Source organism: Pongo abelii, chromosome 3, assembly GCF_028885655.2.
Source record: "Pongo abelii isolate AG06213 chromosome 3, NHGRI_mPonAbe1-v2.0_pri, whole genome shotgun sequence".
Classification (NCBI taxonomy): Eukaryota; Metazoa; Chordata; class Mammalia; order Primates; family Hominidae; genus Pongo; species Pongo abelii.
Genome location: NC_071988.2, coordinates 111,340,552 through 111,356,816, shown reverse-complemented (window position 1 = coordinate 111,356,816; position 16,265 = coordinate 111,340,552). Strand labels below are relative to the sequence as shown.

Here is a 16,265-nt window from a genome sequence, read left to right as displayed (position 1 = left end):
TAAAGAGTAGTATAATAGCTTAGATTTCTAAAATGTTTTAACTTTTCCCAGAATTTTCAGTGTTTTAAAAAAATTATTTCAAAGAGTTACTGTTACACTCTCAAAAAGAAACACCAATGTCCAACAATGATAGACTGGATTAAGAAAATGTGGCACATATACACCATGGAATACTATGCAGCCATAAAAAATGATGAGTTCACGTCCTTTGTAGGGACATGGATGAAACTGGAAATCATCATTCTCAGTAAACTATCGCAAGAACAAAAAACCAAACACCGCATATTCTCACTCATAGGTGGGAATTGAACAATGAGAACACATGGACACAGGAAGGGGAACATCACACTTCGGGGACTGTTGTGGGGTGGGGGCAGGGGGGAGGGATAGCATTGGGAGATATACCTAATGCTAGATGACGAGTTGGTGGGTGCAGCGCACCAGCATGGCACATGTATACATATGTAACTTACCTGCACATTGCGCACATGTACCATAAAACCTAAAGTATAATAATGATAATAATAATAATAATAAAAGAAAAAAAAAAAAAAAGAAACAAAGGGGCAGAAAACCAAAATAACTTGCTCGCAGTTACAGAGCTGATGGCTCATCTTCTGCTTCCAAATTCAATACCTCAGCATTAAAAATATGCAGTTATATATATGTATGTAGTTGTAGCTATGTTCTGAGAATTGTATTGTTTACTGAGGTATTCGTTAATCAAAGATAAAGAGACTTATAATTTAGTTTGAATCACTTTATATAGCAATAATACTGTCTATCCCTTTACACATGTATTGCAGTAATTCAAGAATATTATGGTCTTTTATAAAGATACTGAATTTCAATCCCTTAAAAAATTACAACACCATTGTTAGGGGATATTCAGCTGCATTCTTAAAGACAGCCCTTTAAGTCACATTTCTTAATTGAGTGCCTTGTTTTGTATGACTAGATCCGTGCCAAATACAGTGAATAGATGTTTTTAGCAGCAACCAACCTTATGTCTGTAAGAGCTAAAGTTTAGCCTAAAAGAAATGGCAAAAGCTGATTAGAAAGATGGAAAAATATGTGACATGCCAACTTTGGATCAGCAGGAGGTTCTTGTTGATTCTCAGTCATAATCCCATTTCTTAGGGATCAGTACCCATTAAGCAACCTCTTATCAATGAATGGAAGAGAGCCTTCTTAGATCCCTTAAAACAATAAGTTGTTCCTTCCATGTCAAGGGTCTTCCATAATGGCACTCTTTGGAGAACAAAAGTTTGGTCTTATTTTGGAAACCTGTGGTTTCCTTACAACCTAGTATCACAGCATTTTTCTTCCTTCTGTGTTTGTACACAAAGCTTCTATAATTATACATGGTCTTTTCAGTACCTATTATAGCTTAGCCACAATTTCTCCCAACATCCAGCACCAGTAGAAAAAGACTGAGAAGTATGCTAATGTGTCACCATCAATCATTTGACAACTAAGAGATTTCTTGCTTGGAAGTTGTAATAAATAGCATTGACAATAATTGGGTTAGAGATGATAGTAATTACAATCTATGACCTGGGTCACCACAGCCTTGCTGCTGCTGCTGCTCAGCTACTCCTCTCCCAACAGCTGTATGACTTTCAGCCTGGTTGGTGTGTATCAAATGTTGCTGTTCCTGAGCTAGAAGGAAGCAGAAAGAGAAGAGAGACAGTTAAGCACTGGGACAGCCTCATTTTTTCCAGTCCTGAACAATAATGTGGCTGACATTCATTTTCCCGTGTACTGAAGCATGATGGTCGGGGATGATTGCAGAGTAAGCTGCTCCGCCCCCAACCATAGGGCAATGCGACACCACATTGGGGTGGGAAATGCAGGACTCTAATTCTGCTTGGAAAAAAAATAAAATTATTCAGGCCTCCTTTCCGTGAAAATGGATGGTAGTTTGGAGGAGCTCTGTAAACTAGTAGATGTAAACTGCCTGCATAATTGGGGGATTTTTAAATCCGCTGTGTTAAAAGCTATAGCATTCTTATAAATGGACTGCCACAAAGGCTGATTGTTTAACAAGGCAATTTCCAACTGGTGTCTACTTGGAAAAAAGGGAGAGCTACAGGTTCCTTACTAAAATAAAAATAGCTATTTCATTAATAGTGCCACTTAAATGGATTGTTTCCAGATTTTGATAGTCTCAAACTGGACTAAAAATAAAAGTAAACTATTGCAGGCACATTTCAAGCAAATCAACTGGTAAAGTCAGTGAAATTTCATTAAATAGAAAATCTTGTAAAATAAATCTATATTGAAGAATTTAACATGAATCAAGTAATATTTTAAATGGCAAGTAATATTTCCCATGAATCAAATAATATTTTAAATGGCAATATAGTTTTTCATTGGGGAAAACAATTTAGAGAAATGATCTATTTAAAATATTGAGTACAGGCCAGGTGCGGTGGCTCACGCCTGTAATCCCAGCACTTTGGGAGGCCCAGGCAGGTGGATCACTTGAGGTCGGAGCTCAAGACCAGCCTGGCCAACATAGTGAAAGCCCGTCTCTACTAAAAATACAAAAATTAGTCAGATGTGGTGGCTCGGGTGCCTGTAATTCCAGCTACTTGGGAGACTGAGGCAGGAGAATCGACTGAACCCGGGAGGCGGAGGTTGCAGTGAGCCGAGATGGCACCACTGCACTCCAGCTGGGGGATAGAGCAGGACTCTGCCAACCAATCGATCAATAAATAATTAAAATAAAAATAAATAAAATAAAATATTGAGAACATCAAATAATATGGCTTTAATTTACAGACTTCTAACAAACAAATTTATCCATTAAAGTCTGCATGACAGACATGAGGAAACAAGCGTTTTGTGTCTAGCTGTGCTTCTTCCCATGTGAATTTATGAACCAATGAAACTCTGCATCTCTGGCACATGTTAATTATGCTCCCTAAGCCATATGTGGCTTTGACTATATAATACTTAAGTTTCTCTACTCCACAGGAAGTGTATTTGGCATTAATTTGGGTGAGTCTATATTGTTAGATTGAATTTTGCATTGTTTTTCTTCAGGGCATTGAGCTAAATTAATGAATTTCCATTCATGTCCAAGATTTTTGTTTTGATGCTGTTTCTTTTTGATTTTCGTTTCCTCCACTGTATTCTATAAAGTCCTGTGTAATTGTTGACTTATCTGATGGACAAAGGCAATCTGCAGCTTGGGGAATAGTGTAATTATTCAGGGGATGGAGTGGGTGGGGAAAAGTGTGAATATTCTTCTAAGACCTAGCAATAAGGTTATTATAGTGTAAGTTTAAATTCATTCATACAGATACAACCATTTAATCATTGCATAAATTTTTATCATGATTCCTCCTTAAATGGTGTAATAAGACATTTTATTCTGGAAGCTTAAATGTAAATCCATCCAAGAGTATAACTAGAGAGTAAAGCAATGGTTCTCAGACTGGGGTCCCTTAATCAGCAGTATGAGCATCACCTGGAAACTTTTGGTGGTAGAACTTCTAGAGCCCCACCTTAGACCTATTAATTTAAATATGAATGTTAAGGATACTAACTTATAAGTATTTATAGCAGTAAGAACAGGTGAATTTAACAGGATGAACAATGATCTTTTCATTTATTTGCTGCTTACCTTTTTGGCTAGATCATAGGAACAAAAAGAGCTGGTGCATTTGAAGGTAGTACCATAACTCAGTAGGCTGTGGATACTTTGTTAGGAAGGGAAGCATAATTATAGTGAAAGCAAAGATAATATTGTTTTGTTGAATACAAACAAGATTACTATTCGAATTTCCTTTTCTATCATTAACTTTTATTATAACACATATTTCTTTACATCCCATTAGAATACTGTTTTTCTTTTTCCTCGTGGATGGAAATCAGAAGTTCCTGTATACTTTGAAACATTAAGTGTCCATGTTCTTTCCACTCCCTCACCTGAGATTCTCATTCAGTAGATCTATTTTGAGGAATGGGACATGTGCGTATTTAAAAAAAAGAAGAAAAAACTCTATAGGTGATTTCTATGTATGGCCCTGGTTAGGAACACTAATTTAGAACAAATTGCTAAACTTTCTGCTTCTAAGAGGTGAATTCATTGTTATAATGCACAAAATACTAGATATATTAATACTAAAATTGCAATCCAGAAATCGATCTTCATAGACTTTTAAATAGCATTCCTGTTAATAACAAAGGCGTGTGTTGAAGACATGATTTAATAAAGTTTAGGAAATGAAAACCTTGAGTCTCATACCATTCCTTAAAGAGTAAGTGAAGTGGGATGGGGGTGGAAGGTGCCTTTCACAGCTTCCTGATTTCCTCATGTAGATATTACCATTCTTTCTATTGTTATAACACAAGATCCCTAAAGAGGCACTGTTAAGCATGGAAGCATATGAAGAATGTTTGTGCTGCCTTCACAGCAATCAAATCTACAGCCCAATGACAATTTTAGAATGTCTCAGAAATAAAATCACTTTCCACTCAAAAGCCAGACTGTTGCTCCTTACTCCCATCTAGCAACATTGCACATTCCCCAACTCCATGATTGTGTTTTGCCAGTATGTAGCAATGTGGTCGGCCAATTGTTAAAATATTGAAATATAATAAAGCTACAACTGTTGGCAAATACATAATGCTGAAGTCCAATAACTGACAAGCTGAGTTATACAAATTATAATATTAACTAATTACAAGTTAATCATGGATACATGATAAACGATGTATTTTGTAGGATATGTGATGAATGGAATTCCTACTGTGGCAACACCTGAAAACTATTTTTCAGAATTAGCACTTTGTTGGACTGATGTCAGGCAGTGCATAGATTTTGTGAAACAGTCAGTGTTTTAGTAGAACGAACAGTTTATCATTGCTTATGATTTATGTATTTGCTAGAACTTCCATATCGTTTGATGTTCAATTTATTTTACTTATTAGTATGTGCTAATTGTTCTAAATGCATAGTTATTTGATAATTATGGTCCAGAAGTTTATAGTAAATTATTGAAGACACTGAAAAAGAAACAAAAGTTTAACCAAATTTTAAAAGCATTTGTTTCAGGTATCTTGAGTATGAATTTTTTGAAACTGAGAATAAAACAAAAATTGTATCACTTAGGAACCTCGTCCTAAATTAGGTAATGATACTGTGCCAAACTCAGTTAGTCTGGAACATCTTTTAATATGTACAACATCTAAATAATACCAAATAATTATAAAAAATAAATTCAATATAAAATAAATAAGTTACATTTCTGGAATGAAAATCAACTTGATTTTCAATATTGGTAGATTATTTTTTCTTGCTAGGTAAATGTTGGATTCAAACAATCCTACAAATTTGTATAATATAGAAATAAAATTATTAGACTTATTTTTCACCATAATGGCATTTACCCACTATGTTAAAGATCGTTTGCAACCGTGAATCATGAAGAAGAAAATATTAAAAAATGTTATGAAATTAGTCTCATGAAATAAGTATTCCTAATAATAAAAATGTTCAATGAAATCAATTGAAGTAAAAAACTTAAAAAATACTTTATCAGATAATGTTAATAAAGTGCCCATAAAATAATAAAATATTTCGAAAAAATCAGAATTTTAAATTATTTCTTTTTTAAAATAATGAGCATTTAAAAATAATAGAGCATTTTAGAAAAGAAAAATATTACAGAACTTACCTAAAATAATAATGCTGATCTAGGAATATCATTGCAAATGAGTTTTATGATACTGCTTTTTGTAAGACAACTTCTTAGAAAACTTAAAAGTCAACTTAATAAAATTTAAAAGTATTATTAATGAAACTTGAACTTTTTCATATACAAGTATTTTCATAATTTTCCTAAAATGTAAAAATCAAGAATTTTAAAGCAGTTAATTTTTTTAAATCTCAGTAAGTTAGAAGGGAAAACATCTTTAATACTGCATTAGTAATGTAGTAATACATATGAACAATTGAGAAAGGAATTTTCCACGAAATTTGTGTATGTGAAAATTTAATTTTTTAGATAGGTGAAGCCAGTGCAATAATAGTGAAAAAGTAAACCAGGAGTTCCAGGCAAAGTTTTAGATAGACTTCTGTTTTTTAAAAATTTTGGCACTATAAGCTACTGTATTCAAATATTTCTGACTGAAAGTATAATGTGTTATCAAGTAAACACTTGAAATCTTTTCTAGATGAATTTCATATTTATGGCTATATATCAAATAAAGAAGAGACAATAAAAGTAGACGAGAGGGAGAAAGAAAGATGGAAAGAGATGGAAAGCAAGAGCACATGCTAAAAAGTAAAATAATAAAAATTGGAAGAATATTTGGGCTTCAAAGATAGCCTGTGATGTTACAGCTAAAAAGGCATTTTTTAAATTATATCAAGCCCTATGAATTCACTTTCATATAAATTGTGAAATTTAACATTGGAAAATAGACTTTTTAAAAAAATAACAGATTTTCAGAGATGACACTAACAGAAATGCCAATCCTTTTTCAGCTTTACAAGAAAAGAAAATTCTCCTTATTAAACTGGAGATAGTTAAAAAACTGATCAAAGATAGTATAGATATAAAAATTTCATGTATTCTATAAATATACATTTGAAACTTATATATTCTCTTTTAAATGAATATATATTAATTGAAATATATAGATATTATATATACTATTTGAAATAAAAATTAGTAAAAATCCAATTATATAAGAAAAAGATTTTCTAATAAATTGTTTGAAAACAAAATTTATAAAAAAAAAAAAAAGAAAACAAAATTTATATGACAAAACTATAAAAGTGCAATAAATATTCCTTGATTTATGTTGCCAGATGAATTTGGCCTAATGACATTTACAAAGCTCTATGAACTAATTAAATAGGATATTTATATAAGAATTTTCATGATTTAGTTAATAATAAAGATAGTAAACATTCAAAAATACACACAGTATTTAAGTGCTGATAAAAATTGAATACAATCACTTTTTATTCAGGAAAGCCCAATAGATAATCCAGCAGGAGGATAATTTAACTGATGTTAATAAAATTACAAACTTATTGAGACCTCTTGTCACCCGGTGACTCTAAATCGATGGGTAAGTCATTAAAGGAGGTTGAGAGAGTTCCCTATACTAAATTACCTCTCTGACAAGGACATCATTTAGCTGGTATCATCCATGGCAACAGAAAGATGACACCAATATAATTTGTAGAAATCAATAAATTGCTTAGAAATTATTAGAATGATATGAGTGATTTGGTATGATGTATATTACTTGGTCTGTAGTTTTAGACTGTATTATAGACAATGCTTTAAGAAAATAAAAAGTAATGCATTCTTAATATTTGATTTATATACAATATTGACTGTGACTGCTGCCCCTTCCCACCAATCATCATAATCAAGAAGCAGATTGGTTTGGGTGCTCATGATCCTGAATGGAGAGACCTCAATGCAAATCACAAAAGCATTTTACACAGGATTTATTTCCAGGGGTTCAAAATACTGTGGTAAAGCTTTATTATAAATAGTGACATGTTATTTTAAGTTGCATTTTATAATGGAATTTTAATCAGGTCTCTTAATTTTACTTCTTACAAAGTATTACATGCTGCATATTTAATATGAAGATTATAACAATGTTTTACTTAACATCCTTCAAAGACGGGAAACAAGGGCAACGGCTCTCTCTCTCTCTCTTTCACACACACACACACACACACACGCACACACACACACGAGGATGTGTGGGGGGATTTTAACTCTTCTAGGATCCTATTTGAGACTTCAGTAGGAACATGTCATCAAGATATAGTTCCCTCTGTGCTACCCAGTCTAGGAAAGATCCTGAATGCTCAAGAAGTAAAAATTTACCTAGGTGAGAGGTAAAGTGTCAAGAATAGAAAGGAAGCAAATGAAGAGCATCAAAGTTTAATTTTCTATTGACCTGAGGGTCAAAAGAATTTGAGATATATATCATTCATGTGATCTTGGAAAATGCTATTACATTAAAAAAGGGAATAGACAGTGATATGCGGGAGATAATCAATAGATTGAAAATAGTAACCAAAAACATAAGAAAAAACTTTAAAATCAGTGAGAAGGAGAGGAGAGAGTAAATTGAAAAACTGTCAGAAAGAAAAAAAACAAGGAATTGAAAAAGATAAAAATTAACATGCATAGACGTATCAAGTGAAAATCTGGTTTTCCTGCACACTAAAATTTGATGATTCATTCCTTGGTATATGAAAATAATATATATAAAATGAGAAAAATTAAGCTTTTTTCATATTTTATAGTTTCAAGATCACTAATTTGAAAGAAAATGTGATTATATTTTTTAGTATTAAATGCCAAAAATTAATGTAATTGCATGTGTGCACATGCATGTTCATAAAGCTTCCCATTTGCTTTTAGCAGTATTGTTAAATTTATTGTTTTTTGTTTTTTTTTCAGAATCTAAGTGAGAAAACTGTACTCAAGAATAAAAGAAACAACTATTAAGCATCACACAAAGATCCTTGAGATCCAATTCTCACATGAATCTCTTTGCTCCGGAATTCATTGGATGGAGTCCCTGCCAAGGCTGTTGAAAACTTGAAATGCCTGTTTTACAAATTCAATAGTTTATGTTATCTTTCCCTACCTCTGTTTGTTGACTAGAGTTCAATACTTGCATTCATCCCAATTTATTACACGGGATTTAACCAGCCACAGCAAAGAGCTGATAGGATCTCTGACAGTGGAGTCAGTTACTCTCCTGTGATAAAGAACCTCGTTGATTGGTGCTCTTTTGTTTTTTCATTTAGCAATCTTTCTGTCTCCCCAAATGTATTCTCTGCCACAAGGACTGCCACAGATTCTAGGTTTTCCAAGCAATCTGTCTTTCACTTGAGTACAGACCTTTGCTTTGTTCCATACAGGACAGATATCTAAGTTTCTTTTTCTTGTTCCCTTCTAAGCGATAGGTACAGGGACAGAAGGACATTTATTTCAGTCAACTAAATTTTTAAAGATGTTTGTGCACTTCAGATTTTTTTACAATGCAATATATTTTTTAAGTTGGATTCCTTTTTGCTTTTCTCCCAGCACAGTTACTCTCTTTTTTTCCCCTTGCAATGGAAGCCCTGACCTTGACAGATCAAGGACTTAGAGAAGCAAGATCAGCAAGTGTCTACAGTAGGAGCAACAGCTTCCTTATTAGATGCTTTTTTTTTTTAATTAGATGGGTTTTATTTGCAAGTTTTTTTTTTTTTTTTCCTTCCAGGCCTTTGAGCCATATGGAGGATGTCATTAATGGCAACTCGGTAATGAGGATGTTTGCTCTCTCTCACTCAGAACCAGAAAACCTTCCTGTGTGGCTTGAGGAGACAGATTTCCAGCTGATCCCTCAATATCAAGTGAATTCTTGCATGGTGAATGTTCGGTGTACATATTAAGCTTTACTGAGATTTACTAGGTAAATTGAAGTAGGCAGTTTGGTGCAACAACCACTTATGGTACATAGTGTTCTTCACTAAATGCATCATAATTTTATTGTGAAAGATGCTTAGACGAGGTAATGTTCTTTCTCAAAGAAGAAAGCATTTGCCACTGCTGGGAAGAACTAGATATGCAAAACTACAGGGAATGCATTTTAAAATACTCCTGCTGGAGAAGCCCCGTATTCAAATGTTAGTTACAGTAGCTCTTATATAATTTATTGCATGATTTCACAGCATTTGTAAAACCAAATATTTTTTATATATTCGTATCATATGGTAGGGGCCAGTTGATTTCAGCACTTGTACATGCTCACATTTTGTCAGCATTCATAATATCTGCAGTACAAAACAGAATGTTATAAGATACCTTTTTCCTATAAAGGATCTGATGATTAAAGCCACTGGACTTTTAAAAACAGATTTGCCAACAAGTTTTCTTCATCCTCTGTAATCTAACACTATTTGTATTTAAATCATTGCCCTTTGTGTCATTAAAGCAAGTCACACTTTCCTTGTTCCACTTCAGAATATTTTAGAGACATCTACTGGAAAAGAGCATTATTGCAAATTTTATAAAACAGGTTTAAGTGTATGTTACTGCTGGCTTTCTGAAAAGTATCTTGAATACCATATCACAAAATTAGGTCCTTTCTAAAGGCAAAACCCTTGTGCAAACTGTCTTTGATGACTCACTCCTCATTATGTACAAATATATATATTTGAAATGAGAAAATGACATAACAAATGTAAAACATATCAGAACTATTACTTTGATGTTGGACTTAATGCTCCTTTTTCCCCCAATAAAGTTCTATTCATTTAGATTTTTAAAAATTGGTTTCCTTTTGATAATATGATGAATATTTTTATAAGGTAATCTAGAACTGTGGCTACCAGTATTTTGATTATCTGAGTTGCAGCTAAAGTACATGTGTAGCAGATTAGCATATTGTGGAATAAAGAGAGAATCGCCATGTATTCTGAGTCACCACATCTCTTCCTAACAGTTTCGAGATGGATCCACATCCCCAAAGAAATAGAAAGAAGGGTATAAAAGAAAGAAATGGAAAGAAGGGTAAAAAAGTGGAGGAGAAGAAATAAAAATGAGTACAATTGCAAACAGCTCCAATTTATTCCTGAACTGGTGATATTTCCTGCATATTTAGAAGATCTTCCTACTGCAATTTAGTTAGCTATTAGAAGGGGAAAATGTGCAAATATCCCCCCAGGAGAGATATAATGAAGGTTCAAGGGACAAAGGGACACAGTAGTTCCTAATACAACCAGTGCATCAATTGCACTAATAGAAAATTCAGCCCCTGAAAATACAACTGCACTAAAAGTGAAAAGTAGAATGGTCAAAGTATAGTAGAGAGCAACAGGAGGCTCTTTTGGAATCAAAGCTATATTAGAATTGGTTGTATGACAATATGACACAATAGGCATATCTGCCATTGGAACATTATTCCCATTGTAGATTTCTGTAGAAAAGAGGCCTTTCAATAACAGCTTAATCAGCAAATACCTGAATTATGAGTGGTTCCAATTACACTATTATGACAGAAGGTCGTAATCAGAACTGTTCTGGGACATTTTTGCCACTGGAAATTAATACAGTGATTTGTAAATCTAGTATAAAACCTATCCACAGGTTACTTCTAATTAGGATATAAGGTGTCATTAGACAATCCCTAAACTACTTGAATTCATAAATATTTCATATCATACTCTGAAAAATGAGAGTGGCAGGACACAGTCTATATTGGAAACTGTCAGCTAGTCTTTGTTTCTTGTGTCTATATTTACAGTGATGTTCTGGTATTTTTTCTTCCTACATGTATGTAGTCCACCATAGTGATAAAGAATTGATTCTAAGTATAAAAGGTTGAAGCACAGAGCAACAACGCTCTGATCAACTAGAGTCCATGACATTATTTCATTAGTAGACTTTTTCCCTGCCACGTGTCTACTAATAAGATGTGTAATAACATCCTAAATTTCTAGAAATGTGCTCTGCAAACACTTGAATCATCAAGAAATAATGATGGAATTAAAAATCTCATGATATCCTTCTTTGCAGAAGAAGAGAAATAACAGATTTCAGAAACAGAATTCTAAACATTATCCAGAACTTTTAACAATTCACCAATTCTAGACACAGATATGTTTTACCATTGTGAGTATATTTGTGTACTTCATGGAAATCAGAAATCAGGGCCATATTTGGGTCTTTTTAAAATATGCTAAATTCCTTATTTCCAAATATTTTCAGCATAGATTATATTTTATTTAAAAGTTTATTTTACCTGGTTATAAATGCTGTACATATTCATTCTATAGTCTGAATATAAATTGAAATTTTATAACATCTTTGAAATTCAGGCCAGACCCAGAACAAATAGCATTATGGTGAAATTTGCCTGCAGATTCTCATTGTATAGGCTAGTAAAACCATAAATAATATCCCTAACTAAAATGCAGGATTCCTAGAGCTTTTGTATTATAATTTTCTTTTTCTTAATGTGAGTCATAATGGTTTCTCCACAGTTATATTAATTTTTAATCACAGTCTCCTATACTGTTGATTGAATTCCCCACCACTGCTAATGGCCTTTCTTGTAATATTCATTCATTTAAAATATGTATGCTGATGCCATATCTTATTTTTCAAAGGAAACCTGTTTAAAGCCAAAAGCAAAATAATAGTCACATGGATATTAGGCCACAGCGGGTTACGATGTGTTTGATCAGCCTTGCCACCAGAAAGTCCTTAAAACCTCAGTTGAAAAAAAAAATAGCTCCATTAGAATTTTGAAAAAGAGAGAATTATTCATGACATACTTTGTATGTCCTTTAATATTAAATTTCATTCATATGCACATTATTTCAAATAACTGAACTGGAACAAAACTAGAGGGTAGTCTTATTTTTATATTGAGTCACTTCTAATAATACTTTATTTAAAAATTGAAAATTATCATTCGTGATATTTTAATAAGGCATGCCTCTATAGCTTGTTGTTAAGAATAAGTAAGATCTTTCATCAGATTTCCATTTGCTCATCATATAAATCCAACATAAAAATGGGGGAGAAGTTAAAGAATAGCTTATGAGACTTCAGAGTGTTATAAAAGCTACCAAGTTAGAAAGCTTAGAAAGTATAACAGTCCTAGGAGTTTGGCTACATGTTAATTTACCTTGGTTCAAAAGGGGAAATGCTATTCTTTTCTTCAATATAATCAGTTTCTTATTATTCAGAATTGTGATTATTAATATTAGAGTGTACCTCTTAGTTGACATTTCGGCCCACTGTATCCAGGACAGCACCTCCAATCCAATGAGGTGACAATTTTATGTTGCATCCTATAGACAGGATTGGGTATCTTCTGAGATCTAGAGAGTTTAGCAATTGAGAGGAAATTGATTATTTGTTTCACATTAAATTATCAGTTGGAATAATAAATGTAAAGTTTTTGGGGCAATGCCTACAATATAACAAGTATTTATTTAGTATTAGCTGTTATAATCATAATATTCATCGTCAATATTATTGCCTAACTTAGGTTTCTTTCAATGCATTATAAAAAGCATTAGTAGTTACGGTATTTGGTATTTTAAATTGATACCTGTCATTGACTTTCTAAAGATATTATAGCTTTTCTCTTGATAATACTTCTAGCTAAATCAATGTTAGAACTTATTTTCATTCCAATTTTAAAGTTATATGGAGATAATTTATTCTACTTCAATTCGTATGATTTCCTATATTGTTATAATTAAAAAGATCTGTATTTCCTCCAGATCAGTATCAAACAACTCAAAACAAATTGGATATTCGTGATCTAATAGAAATTATGATAACCACTATCATTTTCCCATTGAATTTTTCATCTTCAAAGTTTTGAGATTATACTACCTACTATTTTTGTCATATAGTATTTCTCTGAGAGAGAGAGAGAAGGACAGAGAGAGAGAAGGGATGTAATATGAGGAAATTTTATTTCTAAGATGAAACCATAGAACAGCAGAAAAGAAATAAGGAAACTATAGCAGTTCAACACAACCATCAATATAATTAGCGACTGCTACTAAATTGTGAGCTCTGTGTGTGTGTAAATGTAAGTCATAAGTACAATTTGGCCATATTAGTCTTATCCATGTGACTTTAATATTTAGTTGCTATTTATCAAATGGGTCTGTAAAATGGGTACATACTATCTTGCTTAATTTTCATTTTAGTTTATGATGAAGGCATTATTATCATCCTGATTTGCTGATGAGGAACCCAAAGAACAGAGAGATGAAATAACTCGCTCAAAGTCCCGTATCTAAAAGGGGTAGAGCTGTGATTTTAGCCCATGTCATGTGGGCTAGCCTCCCTTGTTATTATCCTGGAGTTTGCCACGTACAACTATATGGAGACAACAGTCATCTACATGGGTAAACCTTGAACATGTGGAGCAATAGCATTATAATAGACTGGCCTTTAGGGACTTAAGTTTCAGTTTCTGCTATAACATGACAGGTAACCGAGTATGTCTGAGGCTATTTGTCAGTTGCAAAATGAGCTACAAGATCCTTTCCATCTGAAAAGCATGCTAATCATTTACCCTCATTTACTTCACTAAATCATTCTGTCTAGTGAAATACTATCTGCACTCCCATAGTTAAAGCTAAGTAGGAAGCAAAGCAATTTGGAAAGGGACTGTATATAGAGTTTGTAAGGATGAGCTCAAGCAGTTAGTTGAACTATTGTTGGGGTCAATGTTCCTGCTTTGGCAAACTAAATATCTGTTGCATATAGCTCAGACATAATAAAAGAAAAAGTAGCAATTATGAAATGAGTATTAAAAATAACGAATGAATGGACCCACTCAGAAGGCATAAAAAAAGATAAGATTCAAGAATAAAGATAAATACTTATGGATTGTTTAAACAAAAGAAAAAAATAAAAAGAGCTCACCTTGAATCCAGAAGGGCAGTATGCTAGGGGCTACTGTGGTAAAGTTTTCATTACTAAAGAATTAGCAATGCATTCTTTGTGTCTCGTATTGGCAAGGAAGTTGTCACAAAGGGAGTAAGGGCTGAAAACAGAACTAGAGTTCAGCTCTCCCAAATCCCTAAGATGTGCTTAGCTCTCTGGACCATGAACCTTAGCTATTCCTCAAGGGACTAAGAAACACCTTGATTTTATGTATCCTTATTGTGCACTGTTCCAGATTGCCATGTGTCAGATTCATTGCCTGAGTTATTTGTATGACTATTTGCATAATATTAGCCATCATGGCCTGAATAACAATTTGAGTTTTTATTGCAGGCTCTTTGGAAACACCCCCAGCTGAGCTACTGTGACTACATGAATTCAGAGAATTTATCAATTACTCAGCCTCATCTTTTAGGACAACAGCATAGACTTTTTAAAAAAATGATAATCAAATGACATGGCTAATTACAATAGATACAAGAGAAAAGCTTCACTTAGCTGCTTTACCATGCATAATTGTAACTAGAAGCTCTCCTAATTTTAGAATATGAACAAAGTTATAAACTTCTTTCTGACCTAGCATGAAGAGAAAATAATAAATCTTCAAAATTGTGCATGAAATTCATAAGCAATTAAAGGACAGGATTGTTGACCAGATATAAAGTAAAAGTAATAGTGATAGTAAAAATAGAAATAAGCATGAGAATTAACATTGATTGAATGCTCACAAGGCACAAGGCACTAGGCTAAATATATTATTGCATTATCTCAAATGATTCTAAAAATGACCATATGAGGCAAATATTATTAGTGTCTGCATTTTCACTTACTAAAGCGTAATGTGACAACCATCTCCTGACCCTACTATGTATTATGTACCTTGGATGAATAACATTATATATTCCCAGCTATAATTTATTATGGTGCAAAAACAGTGGCTATTTTCAAGAAATATTACATACCTCTGAGGACAGGATCCACCGGTCCGGCCACAAGATCCTCTCCCACCTGGGACATAAGTGACCTGGTTGTCCAATATCACTGTGGGAGATAACCTGGTATGTACATAAGCACACCAATTCCTAAAGAAGATCATAATTGTTAGGGAAAAAACTGTTGTCAAAAAGAATTCTTTTCATCAAAATTATTTTCACAGACAAACATCTATTTTTGCCATACTATAGATCAGAAACCTTGTAAGATTGCTATTTAGCTTTAAAATATTTAAATATAAGAGAAAATAACTTATTACTGTATTGCTGTACTCAGGGACTATAAGGAAACACTAACAGGATCAAAATAAGGAAAAGAATAAATCAAAGCTAAAATGAGAAACCTGCAGAGTTTAGCTATAAGATAAATCAAAATGCAAGAATGCTCTTGTAGCAAATATTAACATTAGTACTGAGATAAAAAACTCAGATCTGGGTCCATTACTTTAAATTATGTGCAGTAAAGCATAAGTAAATAAATGGTTTAAAAATCAAAAGAGAAGAGAAAGAACTGTTATTAGCTGCAGTGGATATGATTGGAACCAAACAAAATACAAAATGGTCTAGATGCAGATTATTATAATTAAAAAGATAATTCAGCAATGTAATCAAATATAAATGTTTATGAGTTAATACAAGATTAATTTATATTAATTCAATCACAAAGTTAAGATCAGTTACATTTCTCTATACCAACAACAAATTCAAAAAGACACTATTAACAATAGCAAAAAATAACAAGATTAATGTACCTAAGAATAAATTCAGCAAAAGAAGTGTTAGATTTAATATGTAAAAATTTTAA

The 16,265-nt window shown here is 32.8% G+C and overlaps 1 protein-coding gene across 2 annotated transcripts in view; it reads right to left on the bottom strand.

The window, feature by feature from the left end:
- Positions 1–16,265, bottom strand: part of MMRN1 (multimerin 1) — a 73,312-nt gene that overhangs the window by 28,030 nt on the left and 29,017 nt on the right. For both annotated transcript variants that reach the window (XM_054554164.2, XM_054554163.2), the window contains 3 exons: positions 15,431–15,550; positions 12,771–12,877; positions 1,558–1,662 (listed from right to left, as the gene is read on the bottom strand). In XM_054554164.2, coding sequence (XP_054410139.1) covers positions 1,558–1,662; positions 12,771–12,877; positions 15,431–15,550 — 332 coding nt within the window. The remainder of the gene's footprint in view (positions 1–1,557; positions 1,663–12,770; positions 12,878–15,430; positions 15,551–16,265) is intronic.